This window comes from Phasianus colchicus, chromosome Z (genome assembly GCF_987193195.1).
Source record: "Phasianus colchicus chromosome Z, bPhaCol1.hap1.1, whole genome shotgun sequence".
NCBI lineage: Eukaryota > Metazoa > Chordata > Aves > Galliformes > Phasianidae > Phasianus > Phasianus colchicus.
In genome coordinates, this window is record NC_143476.1 from 60,130,416 (window position 1) to 60,152,344 (window position 21,929).

Genomic DNA, 21,929 nt, shown 5'->3' on the forward strand with positions numbered 1-21,929 from the left:
GGCAGTCTCCTCTGATATGGACAGGGTTGTATCATCGGAGGAATATCTGATTGCCATGTGCCTACAAGTCAGAAAAGTCCTACAGACCTTGAGGGTTCTACACTGATTTTCACTAGTGATGTTACTGAACTGCAGGGAGCTATAATATGAGCAGTTTTTTTCTATATAATTTGTATTTTTGTTTAACTTGACCACTTGACACCTCTAACTGCTTATCTTTTTTCCTATAATGTCACTTATGACTACCTAATTCATTACTTACCTCTCACTTTCATGTTTTATTATCTTGCACAAAGAAAGAGAGATAAAAGGAAAAACAAGAAAACACATATTGTTTCCCAAGTTCTGAAAAATAAGGAGTGTCTCTGTGATATTTGAAAACAACCACAACATTCTTTCACCATATGTGAATCAGATTTTCATGAGCTGTTCTTGTCCTCTTTCTCTAAGCAATTCCAACAAATAAAAAAAACCAACTGTGTCTTCCTTGGTGCAGTATTATGGATTGGCCCAAGGTCATTTTAGCCAATTGAAACAGAGTGGTAAATTCATGTATATGTATCCGATAATAAAACTAATTCATTACTTACTGGAAAAAAATGACTTTGTAGAATGTAGTTCTTGATAAAAGATAAAAGCAGGCAGCACCTTTTAAAATCACATGAAATATACAAAAATTATCACATATCTTGAGACTCTGAGAATAACTTTAGTGGAAATGCACACTTCCAGTAATAAGAAGAAGATAAACCCTAATTTCTAAATTAACTATTAATGTGCAATTAACAGACAGGCATCTTGGCTGTTTCGTGGATTCACACTGAAGAATGTAAGAACTACCAGCCTTTGTTTCTATCTAGCTACTGCATAGAATTAGAACTTTCCTGTTTCCATTATAAGGTTACTTCATTTTTATGTTCAAATACAGAGCATCTAAATAATTTCTCAATTTATCACAATTCCAGTTAATGTTTTAGAATCTCACCAGAATGCCCTTTACATTTTACCATTCCTCAAAGTGGCTGGGAAGAAGTAGCTAAAGAAAGCAAGCCACATTTTTAAGAGATGCTTGGTAGTATGAAATTATCTCTGTTTTCTGCAAAGAGTTGTTGTTTGTCTGACAACTGTGTGTTAGTTCTCATTAGTTATGGCCTCATCAGAAGTATTAGTGAACAGATTTTATTTTAGTCCATGGAAGAACTAATCACATGTGAGTATTGCCCTTAAAAACTGAATCAAAACCAAATTAAACTTCACCAGAAATCACATGAGAAATGTGATTGAGATTAATTTCTTGCTGATTAATACTTGCTACTACAATTAATACTTGCTACTACAATTAATACTTGCTGACAGTAACATGCTCTTTTTGCAAATACAAAATCTGAGCATCCTTTGCCTATGCACAAGCTGTACAGTGGCCAGGCAAGTTTTCAAATCTTATTCATACCAGGTGTGGCATAAGAATTAATCTCTTTTAAATTAGTTAGTGCACATTTGATGTGAACTTCTGGTTGCTTTTATGTCACAGGATTAGACTGGGTGTTGGTATGGTACAGAGAAACGTCATCTGATCCAGCAGAGGGCTGCAGGTACAAAGTCAGTGTTCCAAAAACATCCAAGGTAGCAAAGTTTCCAACAGGAAAATTTCACAGACTCGAAGTTGTATTCCAATTATAGTGGCCAATCTAATAATAGGATTTACTATATAATGAAGCTACAGTCACAAGCAGTTTTAAAAGCAAACTAAACTCGATACAATTCTGCAGGAACTGCTGGCAGTTCAGACCAACTGAAAACAGTTCTTGTCCTGAAAACAGAGGCATCCATACATCCACAGTCTGCAATGGCAGAGAAGTGAGTGATCAACCTGATTACTGAGTTAGAGGAGAGAGGAGGGAAGCGGTGGCAAGAAGCAATCACCTTGGTATGCCTTTCTTATGGCAGAGCACCAGCATCCCCAGTTACTGTGCTTGTTCTGGCTTTCTCTGAGAGACCAAAGAATGGGTGGATAAACAGAAGATTAAAGATTTCCCCAAGCCAATGCATTCCTGACAGCCAGAGAGAAGTGAAACAGAAGTTGTGAAATTAGCTTCCTCAATAGCGTTGTACTTGTCTATTCTTTCTCTTGCATAGGTTTTTGACTGTCACTTTCACCTTAATGAAGTCAAGTATACCCACAACGGTTGTCCGATTTTAGACGCAGACACAGTCATGCTTAGGCTGTACAGGTAAGCAGCACTGGGTCATCATACTTTGTTGTCACAACACAGCACTCAAGTACATTATTTGCAGTGCATTTCAGATACACAAAAATGTGAATGTGAAAATGTGTTTGCTGTTACCCGGTTTTTGTTCATTACAGAAGAACCAGTGATTTTTCTGATTGCTATTGAAAGAGGCAGCAGTACTTGAGAGCACAGCATGTTCTGCGTTTTACTGCTAAAAGGGACATGCGTCCCTGAGTATACACAGTATACACAATAAAGAACCTATTCCTTTTCAAAATCTGTTTACAAGTAGGAAGAGGTGAGCAGCTGTATCTCATATCTCTGGAGATCTGGGGTTTGAGTGCACAAGAGAGAAAAGGCTTCAAGTAATTTTGTTTAGAAAGTGGGGTTAACACCAAATTCACGAAGAGAATCAGAAAGGGGATGAAGTGCAATTATTTTTTTCTTATTACCCATAGGTTTACAGAAAATGAAACATTTCTAGAAACATTCACCCTCCACGTACAGTTACTTGAGCCAGACTGTAACATCATCAAAATGCGCTCCCGAGCTTTGGAGGTGCCTGAATACTACGGTCTGTCCAGGGCAATCGACAAGAACATTCTCACTTTTGACTACAACAGGAAGATAAATTTGGAATGCACCATTTCCATAGTCTCTTCAGAAACCCACCTCCCTGCTCATGGCCAGCTCATGCTGGGAGACGTGCAGCAGGAACAGCTTCGAGGGGATCAACCACAGAGCTTCCTCCTTGGCCCTAGTATGATGTACTTTTGTTGTTTGTATTAGCAGGTTCAAAGAATCCTGGCAGATTAAGTCTGCTGTTTGCTCCAGACATGCTGGGTAAGAGTGGGTCATGTGAAGTTTAATGAACAGCTTGAGCTGTCTTGCAAACTGAAGTCTGTGTTGGGCAAAATTCAGTTCACCAATGGTCAGTAATTCCCAAACAGGAATCTGGTTTTTAGCTCCTTGATCTGTGGATCAATGTGATGACTCTGGCAGTGCCAAAACCCTACACAAACAGCACCGGGAATTGCTGGAGGTAGCACTTCCCCAAGGGAAGCTGGAGCAGAAAGATCTCTGCTAAGAACAAAAGCCTGTAGGAAGAGTTAGGATGGGAAAGGAATCTTAACAGTCATCACACTGGCTTTTTGTCAGGCTTAGTTCAGCCCTAAGAACAGGCTTCCCACACTGATTTCTGCTCGGCTAATTGTTTCTCTATGGCTTCTGTTGGATTACAGAGCACAGACCAGGCCGGCAGTGCAGAAACGGGAGCTGTGTGTTGGGACTGAGAGTCATCCATAACACAGAAATGAGCTGCGAAGAGTTTCTGAGGAAGGGCATTCGGTATCAGCACCTCGACCCTCGCTCGCCAGATATTGATTATATTCCACTGAGGCTGGATCTCACAGACAGCAGAAGCAAAACTCTGCACAAGGTAGAATTTTATGCAACCTTACAATGTTTGATTGTCTTCCTGATTTAAAAAAAAAAAGAAAGAAAGAAAGAAAGAAAGAAAGAAAGAAATTTGTTGCTCCCTTTCATCTTTAAGATACGTACTGGGCTTTCGTGGGTGTTTCATTGTTGTTGTTGCCAGCTGGAGAGATTAAATGTATTATGACAACATGCTACAGAGATGCAACTGTGGATGTTTACTGGTAGTCTTAAGTAGTTTAGACTAGGAGTAAAAATTAACCCTGGCATAATTCCACATCTTTACAGAGCATGAACTGCACTGACTTCAATATATATAGTAATTAATAAGCTAAGAGCTGTGTGAACATATTCAGTTAATAATAATTAATGGATCATGTACATACCTCTGTCAGGTAAAATTATTCATGAAATTCTCATTAAATTAGGTATGTTGTTTCAGCCCAGAATTAAGAACACTAATAAGACGAGTGAACACAGAAGACCTTTACTGAGGTCAAAATGATTTACTCTGGGCATTTTTTTCAATAAGATGTCTAAATTCTTCTATAATACATCACTTTAACAAGTGTCCCAACTGTCAATGTGAAGGTAATGAAAACTGAACTTACTTGGTTTGCTTCACTTCATCCTTTTTAGTTCTCCTTTTTTCTCTTTGTTGTAGACTGAGCATGCGTGGCTCCCTATTCAGATTAAAAGTGCTATGCCCAATCAAATACCAAAAGCTGTTCCAATGACAAAGTTCATCTTGGAAGTAGACCAATTTATTTTAACTCCCATTACAACCACAACAGTTGATGCTGAAGACAAGGAAACTCCAAAGTCCCTGCTGGTGTTCAACATTACAAAGCCACCTCTGCAAGGCTTCATTACTCACCTATCAGACCACACAAAGCCTGTTGGTTCCTTCACATGGAAAGATCTCAGTGAAATGCTTATTGCTTATCAGCCTCCAAACAACAGCCACACAGAGAAGAGGAATTATGAGGTAAAAGTGTGATGCCTGAATATTTTCTGTTTTTCTCAAAATTCTATAAGCTGTAAATAAACACTTATTTTTTTTCCTTTTTTTTTTTTTTTTCCCAGAAAAAGTAAATATTCTTTCTCTAACTGTACGCAATGCAGGTTCTCACACAATATCTTTTACCAGATTCAGATATGACTGATATCAGCTTACCTGTAGAATGCAAACCAGGTCTTTGCTCACAACTTAAGTAATTTCTTTGAACTCAAAAGACTTGTAACCCTTCCACGAGTGAACGTCTAAACAGTATTTTTCTTCTTGTTCATCTGTTGTTCTTATAATTATTATTTCTATTATCCCTACTTAATGAAGGGAATAGAAGCATCATTCTTCTTTTAGCAACACTCTAGAGCTTTGATAGGGCCAGCTATTCTTTTTCCACTTATGTTTTATGCCTATATGACAGTAGTGAACTCTGTGCTCTTTAGACACGTACCTAAAGCCACAGAAGGCAGACAAAGGTCAGGACTGCCACTGGATCTCACAGCCTAGTGCAGCAGTGGTGATGTAGGGATAGCATGAAGGGGTCCCTAGTAGTTCCTGCTAGGATGATTAAAACTATGTCACTAACTCTGAAAATATGACAGAAACAGTGAGAGTAGGCTGGTGCACGTCTGTAGTAAGTAAGTAAGTAGACAGTGCCAAAGTGTGTAAGGCCAAGGTTGTAGAAACACATTTATGTTTTATGTGGAAGAACAGAGCATCACTTCTACCTTTTCCACTTTTGTTGTAAGTGATGTTTGTCGCTCCAGATCTGCCACAGAGTGCTGAAAGTGAGTATCTCCCACTTCAGGGACAGTGATGCTTTATTTTTTAAGTAACCAAAACATTTTGTGAATGAATGAAATGAATGAAGCTGTCCAAAGAAACATGACATCAGAGGAAGATAATCCAGAGAAAGGGTAAACTGGAAAGCAAAGCAGATGTGATACAATTTGGCATCTCTTGCTGATAGAACTTGCCTTTTTTAACCTCAGCTGTCAGAGGAGCTGCCTTTTTGCTGTTTCCTTAATGTGAGGAACTGTCATCTTACCAAACTCTCTGCTCTCTGAGCACATCTTCACCATTCTGCTTTTGGAATTCACTGCAGATTTAAGAATTTCTAGGCCATTGAACAGTTTGATAGATATGCTTAAATATATACATATAAAATTTTAAAATCTGTTTCTCTTTGCCAGTCTGTACTTTTTCTTCCATTTTTTTTTTAGGTGTTAAAAAGTGGGAAAAGCCCTATTCCTTTATTATTGATATTAAAAAGTCTTATATTAATTGCTGTGTTAATTGTATCCCAATCTGTATTTAAAATTGATTGCTACACATTGCAAATTATCCTTCCCATCTTTTGCTGGGAAGAACATTGAAGTCAAGATCAAGTACAGAATCTCAAATACACTTTATAAGCTAAATCAAGTTTCTTTTTTTAACTTATTATCTGATGTTAACTCTCCTAGGATTTATCTCTCAGAGAAGAACCCATTGCATGTGTTTTGAGGTACAGTTGTTTTTCAGGCTCTTTTTGCCAATAAATTCTTTGTCTGCTTATATTACAGCTGGAGGTTGAGGTTCATGACTTCTACTTTGAGAGGAGTTTACCAATCATAGTGCAACTTTCTATTAGAACCGCAGATACAAACGCTCCTCGGGTTTCGTGGAATACAGGTGAGATCTCTGTTCCTCAGTTTGTTCTGCTACAGAATTCATCACACTTTGGACACAGGAAATCTTGACAGAGCTATAAAATTCAGTTCTGCATCTGGAGTTGAAGGATCACTAAGTGAAAAGTGTACATCTATCTTTTTTTCTGCTTGTTTTTTTGGGGAAAATGTAGAAACTCAAATGTTTTAATTGAAATGAAAAATAAAGAAGTAGTTTAAAAAAAATAGATATATATATATGTATATATATATATATATATCAAGATTTTTGTATACAGCATTTTCTCCAAGAATGAACAAGACATAAAAGAGTTTACATAATAAAGACAAATATATGATGGAGTAAAGGTTGTAGAATAGTATGTTGTCTGTACTGCTCTAAGTAGAAATCTCAAAAAAATGAGCAGAAGAACTAGAAAGATATGCTCACTCAAAATCTGAACAGGAATGGGTTGGTAAAGCAATAGAAAGAAGCTGGGTATAGATGAAAATTGGAAACAGAAACTACAAGTGCTAAAAAGTGAGTATATGGAAAACAGACATCAGAATGTACGTTATACCATGCAGGAGAAAAACAACCACCATATGGCATGGAAGGATTGACTTGTGCAGGTCATTTTTGTATTACAGTCTGGGAACACAGGTCAGAGCATGGGACACCAACAACAATTTGAAGCCTACAAATGTTGAACTCATTCAAACAAGTTTATAATTTCCCACTGGCGAAGGGACAGACTCTTCCATTCACATTAAAATTTACACTGATATTTAGCCACAAAAGGCAAAGGCCAGACAAGTCTGAAGCTATCACCAGAGAAGGTGCAATCTCTTTGCAGTGGAATAGGATAGGATTTGAGAAAAGGAGGCCTTGTGTTTCTCAGTGAAACTCCACCTGAAATGGCTGTCCAAATAAAAAGAAGAGATACTGTTCTCCATTGTGAATATCAATATAATTTTCAAATTCGGACTCACTAAGAAATGGAGTGCCCAGCTTCAGACACTGTGAGACCTCAGGTACAATACTTTCATCTCCACAGATGTCCAGAAATCATTCTAAATGGTCTGTTTGGTAACTGGGAACCAGAATATGCTGTTTCTCTGAAATATAAATTCCTTAAATGCAACTGACTAAAGTAAAGGTAACAGTAGAGAAGATGGTATCACGCTTATAGGCGTTCTGGAGATGTCTGTCTCAGATATGTAGATGCAACCAAGCATGACTTTTTCCTGACTCCAGAAATGTTTAGAGAGGGGTACTAGCAACCTTGAGTGATGCTTTTGTGAAATAACTCTGCTGCTTGCAGGCCTCAGCCTCCTGGAAGGGCAATCCCGGCCCATCACATGGCAGCACCTACAAGTGGTAGACAATGATGACATCCAAAATGTTCGCTTGGTCACAGTTGATGGCTTACAGCATGGGCGGCTCACAGTGAGAGGTAAATAAATTCTTGTTTACACTTGGGTCCTGGAAATACCTTCCGTAGCGATGACTGGTGGCAGACCATGTGATGGTCACGGAGACACCAACAGATATGCATGAGAAGCAGATGTGCAGGGGAATGAAGGTGCAGAAGGAAAGAACAGGAATTTTGAAAGTTCACGGGTTCCTAAGGAAAATCAGTTGCATAGCATAGACATTTTGGCAAACAGTGCATTTATGTGGTCTCCATCATTAAGCGGGGGAAAAAAAAGCTTGGTATTTTTCCCACAAGCCAATTTCATACATGCAGTTGGTTTTATTTTCCTTGCTGCGCGAGAATTCAGCCCGGCGCTGTAAGAGACCATAGGCAGCAGCTGTCCTGCGGGTGTCTCCCCAGAGGCGGTGCTGGGTTGGCACTGCAGAATCAGAGAAACGGCAGCGGGGCTGTGTATGTCCTCGGGCTGCACCAGGAAGGAGGCCACGGGCACGAGAGGGAGAGCTGCTCCGGCGCTTCTCACTTCGGGAGAAGGCAGCCAGAGGAGCCGAGGGAGCACTGGAGAGGCCTTGCCCATGGCAGGCGTGCCGGCAGCCTTCCGCTCCCTCTGCTGACGGCCTTCCTCTACTGCAGCCCCGCAGTAGGCACGGGCACGGCTGTGCAGCTGAAAACAAAACAAAAAAACCCCACAACTCAACCCCAAACAGACAAACAAAAATCAGAACAGACGACAACCCAAACAACAACAACAAAAGCATGTATTTAAGATTTTTACTTTCTGAACTTTCAACTGAATCCCAAAGCTGAAAATTTAAAGCAATCATTGTGATAGAGCAGGCATGGCCTAGGCTAAACGCATGTGTTATGTTTTGCCAACCGAGGATGGTTAAGGAGTAATGAGAGATTTTGATTCATTGGCAAATACAGAAGACATTTAGATATGGATGCTATTTTCTGTCAGTTTAAAAGCTTATTTGAAAAAAGAGGCAATTAAATTACTTCTAATTTTCTAGCCCTCTGCATTTTCACTATTACTGATTTTGCTTTGCAGTCTGATGAGTCATTGCAGTGCTGTTCTCTTTGGGAATAAAACAGTTAGGTAAGAGAAATCACTGCTGTTAGCAAGGTGGAAAGATGCTGCCACTCTTAATGCTGGCTTTTGATGGTTAAATGTTTTAAAGTAAAACGTACAGCCTAGAAACATAGAACAACTATTTTAATAAAGGAAGAAGGCGATGCATAGAATTTGACAGAAATAGAAACTACTGAGACATATGAATTATGTTTCATCTTAGGAAACTCCTGGCATGCAGTTTTGGGGTCTGTGTGACCAGCTGTCTGCCACCTTATAAGCAGACGCTCTCAGTGCCTTCATTTCCAGAGGAGCTCATGTAGGAGGTGGACCATGGACAATCTGATGTGAGCCAGCACCCACTGCATCAGAGCAGGGATTCCTGCAACTGCAGTGTGATCAGTGCGGTGCTTTGAGTGCTCATGCACCAGGTTTTGTAATGCCAGTCCTAGGCAAAAGCCCCAAGAGAGAAAGAGGAATACATGGTATTGCTCTCTGCCTCCTGTCACCTCTAACAGGTTTTTGTTTGGTGAAGACGTAATAGTTATCACTGCACCCTAAAAGCTACTTGTAATTCTCTTCAAGTAAGGAACAAAGGGAGTGAAAATGCACCTGCAGCTATGGGTGTCTCTGTGCATGTCACACAGCTTGGAGGGCCAAAAATATTTTCCTTAGAGGCCCTTGGTATACCATCTGTTCCTGCATCAGCTGGGAGTTCACAAAACTTTGAGATATATTCTTTAACCTGCCTGAAATATTTTATGAGTGAATAACATGCTCAGTGAAATGCCCATAGTCTCTTTCATGCACAATCATCTGCAGAGAAAAAAACCAAGAGCCGCAAATGTAATTTCTTATTTTCACTGAAACAAGGAATTGTAATTACAGAGCACAGCATCCTCGATTCTTGAAATAAAAGCAAAGTGTCCTGATAAGTAAGCAGTTTGAAATTAAAGTGAAAATAGTCATAGTTAAAAATTGCTGGTATCTTGAACTGTCTTAATGCAGTACACATTTAGAAGATTTTTCTGCGCTACTATGGTTGTAAATTCTGCATTCTTAACTGTTCTGATATCTGCAAACTTATTTCCAGTAGAATAATGTGTTTGTTTCTACACATTTGTGATGCATTTGTTTCTACTGTTTTGACAGGAGGAAAAGGATTCATGTTTTCAGTTTCTGATATTGAGACTGGAGTTGTTTACTACCATCATGATGACAGTGATTCCACAAAGGATTTTGTGGTGTTCAGGATTTTTGATGGCCTGCATAGTATTCGCCATAAGTTTCCAATCAATATTCTCCCTAAAGATGACAGCCCTCCATTTCTTATCAGCAATGTGGCAATTGAAGCACAGGAGGGACAGACAATCCTGATCCAGGGCTTCATGCTTCAAGCTTCTGACATGGATTCCAGTGATGACTACATAGTATTCAATATTACCAAGCCACCACAGGCTGGAGAAATCATGAAGAAACCAGGGCCAAACTTAATAGGTAACGAAACACATCCACAATAGCACAATTTTCTTTTTCCTCTCATTTTTTTAAACTGTATTAAACATGACTTAACTTCAGCTCAGGCTGAATCATGGAAACTTTAAACTTTTGTTATTACATGTGCAAATTCTCACTTTTCTTTAATGTTGGTCTATGTTTGCACCAGGAAAGTTGTGTCTGAATACAATTCAGCACATAAGTTTTCCATCTATTTCTCCAATTTGGGGGTTGGTTTTTTTTTTCCTCAAGAGGAACTGAGCTAGTCAGGAGATACTTTATCTACAAGGCTCAAAGCTAGTAGATGAACTGAGCTCAGAATTCCTGTGTTAGACTGTGGAGTCTGCCTGTAATGCAGATTCTTTTATCCTCTACATAGAGCTGTTAGCCAGTTGCTGTGTTGCTTCATTTTTTGAATGGTTACTGAATGACATGGAAATGAAAATGATGATCTGCAGGAAATGTGAAAGACAATGAGAAAACATTTCAAAGATCTTGCCTTAGCTGGAGTGAGAAAAGAGGCATGATGCCTCACTGTTTACTTGCACTGGTAATGGATAGTATTTATGAAGGATTAAAGTTATGCACAATTGAATAGAAGATATATTCTTTAACTAAACAGGGTATCCTGTCAGCAGTTTTCTTCAGAGAGATCTGTTTAATGGAATAATTTACTATCATCATTTGGGAGGAGAAGTATTTGAAGATTCTATTGAGTTTGTACTGTGTGATAGCCATGACCCTCCCAATCTCTCAGAGCCACAGGTATGACATTGAACCATCTCTGGGAGGGAACTTTCAACTTCTGCAAGATTTTCAAATAAAACTGGGATAGGTCTCTCCTATTTGCCATCAACCATACTTCTTCACTTACTTGTTTTTCATGGGGTAATGCTCTCTGTCTATTCTCAGTGAATTTCTCCCAAACTGTAACATTAAATGCTGAAAATATTAGATTCAGAGATGATACAAACAAACCAAACAGCCCTCCTGAAGCCAAAGTGAATGTACTATTCCACCCAGGAGTTGAACATCTAGAATTGCTTGTGAAAAAAAGGAATAGTGCTGAGAGCTGTGAGATTTGAGTGTCGTGTATCTCGTATTCCAGTGATATAGTTATTTCTGTGTGCAAGTGTGTAAACTATTGCTTGGACACTTTCTCATCAAGGGAACAGTTGTTGATTTTGCCATCTTCTGATTTTAGGTGATGATGGTGCACATTATACCTGTGGATGATCAGCTACCCAGAGAAGCCCCAGGAGTGACCCGTCACCTGGTTGTTAAGGAGACTGAGATTGCTTACCTAACTAAGAAACATCTCCACTTTATAGATATGGAAGAGCATGATAGGGAACTCACGTACACCATAACCACTTCCCCATTTTTCTCTTGTGTGCATGGGTAGGTGTGGCCTGCTGTATCTTCCAGGTGGGATCGAGCAAAGCCTCTTGTAAGAGTAGCAGTTTCAGTGGTGACAGAATGCCTGTATTTCAGGATTTCCAACTGTTTGCTTAAAGTACGGGTGATAATAGCTGAATGCATATCTCTTGTCAATATTTAAGGCTGAGCTAAAAGCAGCAGAATAATACACAGAATAATATAGTTGCATTGTTTAGCAAGAAAGAAGAAGAAATGCACCTGAAATCTCTATCTCAGGTTTGCACTTTACACTGGACAGTTGGATTCTATATCTCCTTGGATACAGTTCACAGAAGCTTTAGTAATGAATAGATTGGTGTTTACCTGGAGCTACCCAGACTGAGAACATGAGGTGCTACAGCTATTTCTAGGCAGTGCACTACTGCCACAGTGTTGTGAGGTCCTGGATCAGGAACCTGTGCAGCAGAATGGCAGGCAGGACATGCTCCAGGGCACAAGAAGGGCATGTGGTAAATGGCTGTAAGAGCAATTTATGTGTTGCTGAAGCTGTTTCACTGTTTGGTAAAATGTATTTTTGCAGTTAGTTGCATTGACAACTATCTGCTAAACAGACAATTTTAAACCGCTGTATGATTTATGCTGCAGATCAACATCTGCAATTCTGACCTCAAGCCACAAAGAACCAGTAAGTAGCAGAGGGAATGGTGTTTAGACAGCTCCCTGTCCAGCTGATGAGGCAGAGGCACTGCTGTTGTCTTCATTGCATAGATGGCTTGGTCAAACTTGACTCGAGAAGTTGTAAGATGAAAGAGAAACAGAATAATTTCATTTTTTTTACATACTGATAGTTGCAGGCATGTAAGCATTGGGAGTGTGATGGGCTAGCACTGCAGGTGTGTAAATAGGCCCAGTTGCACTGAAGCTGATAGCTGAAATGTGCAGAGTCACATCAGCAGAAATCCCAGTGCTTGCTTATAAGGTATGCAGTAATTTTTTTCACAGTGCTGAAAGACTCACATGTGTGAATGTTCTATCATAAACTTTGAAGAATAGTAGAGATAGAAGAAAGAAAAAGTTTTTCCTTTCAGTGAAGTTGGGAGTGGGAAGTTAATTTGAAACACAAGACTAAACTTCGTGATTGCTGTTTTTCCTGTTCTTTAGTATTGCTAACATGCATGTTTCTGTACAGCCACTCCGATGCTGGGAAGCTGTTTATGGTGGACACCATCCCCAAACTGGTCAAGGATCCTGCTGCTCTTGCTCTGAGGTCATTTACTCAGGTTTGTTGTGTTACAAAGTAGTATAAATGGTACCAAACACTCTTAAGAACAGTCACACACTTACAGCTTTTTCCTGATAAGAAAACAAGAGGTGAAAAGTGAATTGCAGTATTATTACATGAACACTGCTTTAGAAGAGCTAATTAAATTCTTGCTAATTCAATTCCAATTTTTAAAACAAATTTTCATCATGCTTCATATCTGCAAATGTAACTCTTCATCTGAAAGCTCTAGGGGTTGCAATTGCTTAGGATGGGCTGAATTTGGCTTCTTTATGATGCTGAGATGAAAAAAAGTGCACAAAATACAGAAATGGAGCCCTGACAGTTCTCTGTTTCTCCTTGGTGTCTCCACTGGTGGCTGTGGAACAGGCTGGAACAGGCCTACATTCTCTTTTTCAGGATTTTGTTCTGTAGTTTGACAGATGTCTTTTTTTGGAATATTGTTAACGTGTCCTGTTCTGTATCATGAAGAATGGTTAAGGCTTTGTAGTGGTGACCACTGTAATACTGCAGTGGTGAGTCTACCTGAGTCTACCTGGCCTGAATCTCTGGCCTGGTATGTGTATCTGAATGGAAGATTCTGGTGATTATTTTAGTCTCTTTCACTGGCCTGTCTGTGTGGGCACCCTACCTTGGTGGGCAGAATGTTGCGAACTGGCAGTAGATAAAGAGTGTAAGCAGTTTATGGAATAAATTTTGAAAGTTCATGTAACATCAAAAGAGGGGATGAAATAAGTTCTTAACGTCCTGGCTAATGGCTACACCCATCTTCTCCTCTTATGTGAACGCCTCTTCACTTTTTGCAGCACGCTGTGAACTATATGAAAGTTGCTTACATGCCCCCACTGCAGGACATTGGGCCCAATCCTCGGCAAGTCCAGTTTGTATTTTCTGTCAGCAATCAGCATGGTGGCACTCTGTATGGAATCTGCTTCAATATTACCATTCTTCCTGTGGACAACCAAGCCCCAAAGGTAGGATGATGGAGAGGCAAAGGGTGAAGAGTTTGGAAATGGCTTTGGGTAGCAACAGAAATGTAGGGAAGTCTCCTGACTGGACTGACTTAAAAGAAAAATCTTCCATGGGAAAGGGTTTCAGTGTCTGGCATGTTGACTTCACTGGGGCAGAGGAGGAAGGCAATGTTTGGTTAGAGTGCAAGGTGATTTTTTGCAACACGTAAGCTAAGGGCTGCAATCACAAGTCCTATATCCCTCCTTAATTGCTTATAGGATTCTGAATGAGATCAGATCAGGATGTATATATATATCAGCACATATTGTTTGCAAATTCCTTATGTTTTTCCAACACAGCAGAAAAGAGTACAGCCTTTGGCATTTTGACTTTTAAGGTGTCACATGAACTAGTACTACAAAAAATTGAAGATGAAAACATCAATTCATCATTCTCCTCCATGCAGGTTTTTACAAGCCACTTGAGGGTGGAAGAGGGTGGCCTGAGCCCTGTCACAGAGGCACACATTCTGGTCTCTGATGTGGACACGAAACAGGAACATCTCTTCCTCCTCCTGCAGCAACAGCCTCAGCATGGGGCAGTGGAGCTGGATGGTGTTCCCATGAAGGAGGGTGACAAGCTTTCCTGCGGGGACCTGCGTAGCCTGGCAGTCAGGTTAGAAAAGTGGCTGCTTTTCTTCTCGTGATAGCTGAGTGTTCTGGCTAGATGAGCAAGACCACTGTGGAGAGGCAGATCAAGGTGTGGAGGCTACAGCAGGTAGTGCTCACCACTGCACTGCTCAGATAGTGTTGCTCCAAGCCAAAACTTGTTGAACCTGATGACCACAATGGTCACTGTGGTGTCTGAGCAGAGGTGTGGCCAGTAAGTGGAGCTGCCATGGCCAGATGTAAGTAGGTTTCTCTATAAAATACTGCCCTGTGCAGGTGAGGAGGCAATTCTTTGTTCAGCCATATAGCTCTTGTGAAGAGGGCAATGTTTACAAGCTTCTTCTTTTATGGAAGTTACGTGTTTATCAGACTTACAAGAAGGCTTGTTTTGACACTGATTAATCTGAAGATGCAAATATTGCTGCTGTATTTGTGGTGAGAACAGGATGCTGACTTCCTACATACATGCAAAATTAGAGCTCCTTGACTTTATTTCATTCTGTTAGTCAAAGAAGGCTGTCCTACAATGGCTGTTCCTAAATTGTTGCCTCCTATTGCATTGTGTTGTCATCAGAGGTGGATGCTGGTGGTAGGGCAGTGGAAGTAGAAGCTTCCCACCAATAGTCCCTAATACTTTGTTGCTGTGTGACACATGGCAGCAGAGGGGCAGTCTGACACAAGGATATCTGAGATGGAAGTGTGTATGAGACAATGGTGTGGAACTGAATTCCTCCATGTGGGAAAAATGGCACTCTGACATTCATTGACAGTTCCTGAATGTTTATGGAAACTAAACAGAAGATGAGAACACAGAGAGGCTGTCTGTAGGTGGTACAGTATGCAGGATCTTGTTTATTGCTGGTGAAAATACAGCATGACTATGCTGAAAAATATTGTTTGAGTAGTTGAGAATTTCCTCTATCCAACAGTGTTATTGTGCTCTTTGTATCTGTTGTAGTTTTCATGGAAATAAATAGGCCTTACGTCCGTTGCAACCTCCGTACTGCAGAGAGAAAGCCTCTTTAATAGGTAACTCACAAACAGCCATACTGCAGATGACAGAGGTTCAGTGAAAACTTTTCCTAGCTGGTAACTGTCTTATCTTGGGGGTATTCTTCATGCTAGATATCTCACAAACTCCTTGAACCCACTGTGATCTAGAACTCCAAGTCTTAGCTAGGTAACCTTGCACAGGAATTGGCTTTCTGGTTTGGAGAGATCTGCACTATCTGGCATGACCAGAAACCACAGCTTCTTTGTCTGTGTGAAATTATTTAGCTCTTTTTTTTTTTTCCAGTTATCGGCATGATGGTTCTGAGACGTTTACAGACAGAGTCCTTTTTGCAGCCACAGATGGCATCCACTCCTTAGAGTTCACCCTGCAGGTCAAGGTCAGTGTGTTGAAAACTTCTGAGAGCATTTGTCTATGTGAAATACTGCAAAGTTTACTTTCTGAAAGTCTTTATATCCCCTTACAAGGGTTTGTTAGGCTTTCTTTTTCACACCATCTTTCAGGTTAGTGTGCCAAATGTAAAAGCCAGTTTTTGTCATACTGTTTGAAGGGCATTTGTGTTTGCTTTAACTTGAGCTCTTCTGCCCGGAATTATTCTCTCTGTAATTAAACATAGGAGGGAGTTTTCATTCTTCAACTATAAATATCACTGCCAAAATTGTGCAGTCAATTTAAAGATATGCAGTGGATTTTCATTTTTCTCACTGAGAAACTGAAGACAAAAGGAAGTGTACCATTTCCTCCACACAGTCTGCTTAGTTTGGTTTACTTTTGTTGTTGGATTTTACCAGTGGCCCTAATTCAGTTGTTTAATGCAGTTCACAGAGTGAACTGTGTATTCTGACTCTAACACTTTGTTGCTGGTTTGAACCAGAAAGCAAAACATTTAAAACTGCAGATTTTCATTGGAATGACAATAAAAGATGTTAAATTCTCTTTCTGATTAGGTGTTGCCTGTGAATGATGAGCCACCTGTTATGCAAACAGGGCTTATCAATGTGGTACGCTGCCCGGAGGGTGGAGAAGTGGTCCTCTCATCAGAGTACATATATGCCACAGATGCAGACAGTGATGACATGAAGCTGGTGTTCGTGCTGGTTCGCCAGCCCTCCCAGGGGGTGCTGAGAAAAGCCGGAATTGTTGTGGAGCGTTTCTCCCAGGCTGATGTCATCTCTGGCTTAGTCACCTATAAGCATACTGGTAAGGGAGACTGGGAGGTGGTCAGACAGCGTTGGTGGAAAATCTTCACCTAAATCCACAAAATCGTTGCAGTAGGAGCTGCTGAGAAACCACGTGTTGTGACTGGAGAAAAAGCTAAGCTGGTTTTGAAACAGGTCTGATGGTGTAAAACTACCAACTGCTTCAATTCATTTCCAAGTTCCTTTTGAACTGAAAATTAAAGTAGATCAAACATATGAAATCATCATAATTCTCGAAAATATCTTTCACTGCTGCAGATACAATATGATTTTTTTCCCCAGGAAAATTATTGATAAAACAGGAACTAAATGCAGTATTTTTATTTGTTTCATGACATTAAGGAAATCTTTGACTTTATTCCATAATTGTGTATAGCTCAAGTAATGTAATGTTTGGTATGAGGATGCAGAATTTTAATAGAAAACTGCTGACAACGTGAGGTGCTAACTGCTCCTCTTGCCGGTCTGCATAGGTACTCATTTTTGGAGAGATTACAGTCCATCTTTACCTCAAGGTAAAGAATTGTTCCAGATTCTTCAAGGAAATGGCGATTCTAAAAATACATCATTTTGTGGTTTTATCTTTAATATCCCCAAATACTTTTTGTAAAATTACTCATAAAATTCAATGGCTGGTTAACTCCCTTTCCTGCTTAATTTGGTTCTTTCATTAGCACGAAAGGGATTCTCATCCATGATAACAGCTTTAATCTTTTTTTTTTTTTTTTTTTTTTCTTTTTTTTTTTTCCTCCAAAGGCTCTGGTTTTCTGTGTAATTAGTCTGTAATTTTGTGCTAGCGTGGGGAATATATGTGATATTTTCAGGCTTGGCACTGTCTAAAATGAACAGCTGGTATTTGAGAAGAGAATGAAGTACTTGATTATGGCTACTCATAACAAACTTTTCTTCAATATCCTTAAGATACTGGGAATGCTGTTTTTATGGCAGTGCTTCGCAGGGCAACCAGGGGTAGAATCTGACTTTCACAGGCACAATTGCCTGTATTTCATGTTCCCTAACTTCTACATGGTAAATGTGCTGCCAGTACTTACTGTATGTGGGGCAGGGAGTCACTGCCCTTTGTAGTTAATGTATCAGCCTGAGAATTGGGCTGCACTCACCCTTGGATAGTTCTTGCAAGGGCTGTCAGCTTCCAGTCATTTTACCATAATTTTTTTGAAGCCATTTTGGTCTCCCTTCTGCCTGCAGACTCTCCTAGCAGTATACAAGGTTCTTCTTCATAAATTTTCATTTCCCTACAGTAAGACATTTATTCTCAAATGCAACATTTTTTTTTTAATTTTTTTTTTCCAGGTGGGGAAATTGGCTTGAATCTTTCCTTTGAGATCTTAACTTTTGTTGTTTCTGATGATGAAGCTGACCCAGATGTGAAAGACTGCTGTTATGATAGACCTCTTCCTCCTCCAGTTCCTCTTCACCGTCCACTCCCAGTGTATGACCTTAACATCACTGTACTTCCAGTGGACAACCAACCTCCATCTATTGCAACTGGTGAAAGTTTCCTCCTACTACAGCATATTATTATAACTGTACTATGCAGTACTGATAGAGTCAGCTGAGATCAGCATGTAAAAGTTTTGAATCAGAATTCCATTTTTTTTCTTGTGCTAGTACAGTGTAACCGCCAAATTCAGTTGCAAGTACAAATGTCAGTAATGTCTTGTGGCTCTTCAGCTGCATGCTTAAACCATGTGGCTGGAGATTAGAGTGCTTGCATCTGCTCCTATCCATCTATATACATGTACTATTGCACACATAAGCTATGTTGGAATAAAACTGAGCAACATCTCATCCTTGAACTTAGGTTCAGGCAATTGTTAGGTTTATACAGTGCAAAAATATAACTCTACATCAATCTTTGCATGTTAAGAACACAACAAAGTATTAGTTTGAATAAATATTTAAATATCAAGGGAGGAAATATTTTATTTCCTATACTCTGTTGATGAATAAAGACAATCCTAGACTATCTCTGTAACTGACCAAATTAATAAGGAAATCACATTTTCGCCAGTATTTTTCAGAATCAAAAACACTCAGATGAAAAATAAATAGTCGTGGTAATGTACATTTAGCCCAACAACAGGACAGACAGTGAAATTTCCATTTAATCACAGGTTTTGGATGAGATATATTTGTTAAAGGTGTGTTCTCTATATGTTTATCATTTTCAATGTCATTTGTTTGTAGGCATCACGTATATGTTCTGTATTCCAGAGAATATTTAAGCATATGTATGAGTAGTTCTGTAATTTACAGTCTATCACCTAAGCAATGTTCTGGAAATGAAGCATTGTCCCAGCAGGGAAATTAAGCAGTGGTGCATGAGAAATTGTTCATTATGTGCAATTCGTAACAGTTATCATGTAATTAATGCTCTGACAAACAGAGGTAACAACTGATTTTGAACAGCACGTAAACCGTACTTAATAACTTACCAGTAAAATCAATTTGCAGTACCCTTCCCTTCTGCTTTGTGATGGGGAAAGTTGACAGTGTAAGCAAAAATCTCAAAAACAAACCAATTTCAGTAACAGATAATTTATTATCTTTTCCTCCTTATTTATTATTTCTGTTCTCATTAACACATACAACAGTAAGTGAGCTAAATATGCAGTAATGCTTCTCATATATTTTTGTGCAGGTGCAAGGTTTGTCGTGGAGGAGGGCTCCTCAACAGCCCTTACCTCTAACCATTTGTTTGCCACCGACCCTGACACCACTGCAGATGACTTAGAGTTTGTCTTGGTTTCTCCTCCTCAGTTTGGTTATATTGAAAATATACTGCCTTCTCCTGGGTTTGAGAAGAGTAACATTGGGATAAGTATAGGTAAGTGTATGCAATGTACAGCAACGAAGCAGAGGAAACACAGAGTGCTCAAGGAGGGCAATACAATGGGCTGTGGAAAGGTAGATGCAGGTGCGAGCATTAATATGGTCTTATTGATGAAAGCAGCTGCTGGCAAATTAAGAGCAGTGGGACTGTGCAGGAGGACTTCAAAGAGAGTCTGCAGTTCTGCAAATGTGAAGAAGAGGTACTTGGAGTAAACAAGGCAATTCTTCTTTTATGCATCCCAGCTGCAATCTATTAGAGGTAGCAATATGAAACATTAATCTGCTTTCTCTGCCTCCCCCTTCACTCTCTCAAGCAAGCTTCTCTCTGCCTCTCTTCACTTCTGTCAATAAAGTGCTATAACTGAGAATATGAAAAACCTGGATCCTGTGTTTATCTCCAAGGCAAAGTTTCAGAATTGATTTGGTCATTGAAGGACATCATTTCAGAATTGTTTACGCTGTGTCAAGCCAGTGGGCAGGAAAACAATCATGCTAACTCAACATTTCTAAAATTTCTAGCTTCGTTTCAGTTGAAGCACCTGAAAGCCCTGAATATAAACTATGTACAAGCCAGGCACATGCGAATGGAGCCAAGAGCAGACCACTTTGTACTTTATGTCACCGATGGCCTGCATCGTTCGGCAGAGATTCCATTTTTTGTGCTGATCAACCCAACCAATGATGAAGTCCCAGAATTCATAGCAAGAAACATTACTGTAAGGAAAAAAGTAAAATGCCTGCCATAGAATTACTTTATACCAGAAAATACTTTCTAATTTAAATCAAAACATTTTTTGAACACATATTTCTCTATATCTCTCCTTTCCTTTGCATGATTCAGATTGTTTTAGGAAACAGTTCAGGTAAATCCCATTAAATCTGTACGACAGAGCTTTGGTGAGACTGGAGCTGTGCACAATTCTGTTTGGTAACCTGCAGTAAAGTAAGTGAGGACTTAAAGAAATATGTTATCTAGAATGCGGAAGGATCTTTATACTTCTGTTTTCACTAGTGTCTTTCATAACTTTTGCAGAGTAATTTTTGTACCTGGTATAGTGTATCTAGACTGTGGTTTTAATATGAATAATAACTGTGTGACAAGCAAGCTACTGAGGAAGGGATAGAGGAAACAGACTCCTAAACAAAAATTGCCTACTTAGGAAACCATGCTAAAATATTTTATGTTCTTTTTATGTAAAAGAGTATGACATTTTTTTCTTTTATGTTCAGGTTCAAGAAGGTATGATGAAAGAGCTGGATCTCTCTGTTATCAATGCTATTGATCTGGATGTGCCTCAAGACCACTTGGTATTTGATGTTGTGCAGCAGCCTTCACATGGATTCCTCATTAATGGAGTTCATGGCAGTGATATTCTACAGTACAAAAAGTTAATTCACCACCACAGCAGTGGGTTGCTTGTTCATGACTTTTCTATGGAGCAACTGAAGAATGGTAGGTGCAATGTTCTTCTGATGCTAGTCTTTCATTCCTTTAGTAATTCGTAACAGACAAGGAGGCACAGTAAAAAATCTGTTTATTCATTTGCCTTACGGGTACTTTCAAGAGAAAGTTTAAGAATAGAAATAAACCTATCTAATGCTAATGTTATCAAATGATTTGAGGAGCTGTCAATAAATTCACTCTGAGAGGCTTACATGTCAGGAAGGGTAGTATTATATCTAGAGAGTCCATCTGCCCTGAAAAAAACAAAGGGAATATTAAAACATATCATCAAGACATTTCAGAATGTTTTACAACTCCTAAAATAGAGACAAAGAAACTGATTTAAAAACATATTAGAATGATTATGAGAAATCTTGCGATTAGATATTGCTGTAAATGAAAAGAATATAAAACGGCTCATTAGCTTACCATTATCAGTTATCCTACTTTGAAGTGGCAAACATCTTTCAAGAACATGTGATTAAATTTGTATTTATAATTTAAAACTATGGTAGATTCTTCCATATTGAGGCCACTGTGTGGAAACTGTATCTATCAGTATCAAGAGAGACATAAATTTAATTCAGCCTCACAAAATGTAGTTCAGTCTGCAAATCCTGAGGAAAAGACTTTTTTCCACCCATCAAGAAATATCCCTCAAAAATGCATAAGCAACAAACATTACTAAGACTTCTCAAGTTTTATTTTCTACTCTCTTCCAATTGCTGGGCTTTTTCATCATTTCCATAATGGAGAACCAGTCATATTCAGGTCAGCTATAACCACAAGTCCAGCTTTCCTTTCCAAGA

At 39.3% G+C, this 21,929-nt stretch overlaps 1 protein-coding gene across 1 annotated transcript in view; it reads left to right on the plus strand.

The window, feature by feature from the left end:
* The window catches only part of FREM1 (FRAS1 related extracellular matrix 1), a 60,003-nt gene that overhangs the window by 2,304 nt on the left and 35,770 nt on the right, over window positions 1-21,929 (plus strand). Inside the window, exons 2-19 of the mRNA XM_031609967.2 lie at window positions 2,137-2,231; window positions 2,690-2,991; window positions 3,473-3,669; window positions 4,330-4,653; window positions 6,240-6,348; window positions 7,649-7,780; window positions 9,984-10,328; window positions 10,951-11,093; window positions 11,533-11,729; window positions 12,898-12,988; window positions 13,797-13,964; window positions 14,408-14,616; window positions 15,907-16,000; window positions 16,569-16,821; window positions 18,135-18,332; window positions 19,486-19,671; window positions 20,196-20,392; window positions 20,907-21,129. Coding sequence (XP_031465827.2) covers window positions 2,137-2,231; window positions 2,690-2,991; window positions 3,473-3,669; window positions 4,330-4,653; window positions 6,240-6,348; window positions 7,649-7,780; window positions 9,984-10,328; window positions 10,951-11,093; window positions 11,533-11,729; window positions 12,898-12,988; window positions 13,797-13,964; window positions 14,408-14,616; window positions 15,907-16,000; window positions 16,569-16,821; window positions 18,135-18,332; window positions 19,486-19,671; window positions 20,196-20,392; window positions 20,907-21,129 — 3,463 coding nt within the window. The remainder of the gene's footprint in view (window positions 1-2,136; window positions 2,232-2,689; window positions 2,992-3,472; window positions 3,670-4,329; window positions 4,654-6,239; window positions 6,349-7,648; window positions 7,781-9,983; window positions 10,329-10,950; window positions 11,094-11,532; window positions 11,730-12,897; window positions 12,989-13,796; window positions 13,965-14,407; window positions 14,617-15,906; window positions 16,001-16,568; window positions 16,822-18,134; window positions 18,333-19,485; window positions 19,672-20,195; window positions 20,393-20,906; window positions 21,130-21,929) is intronic.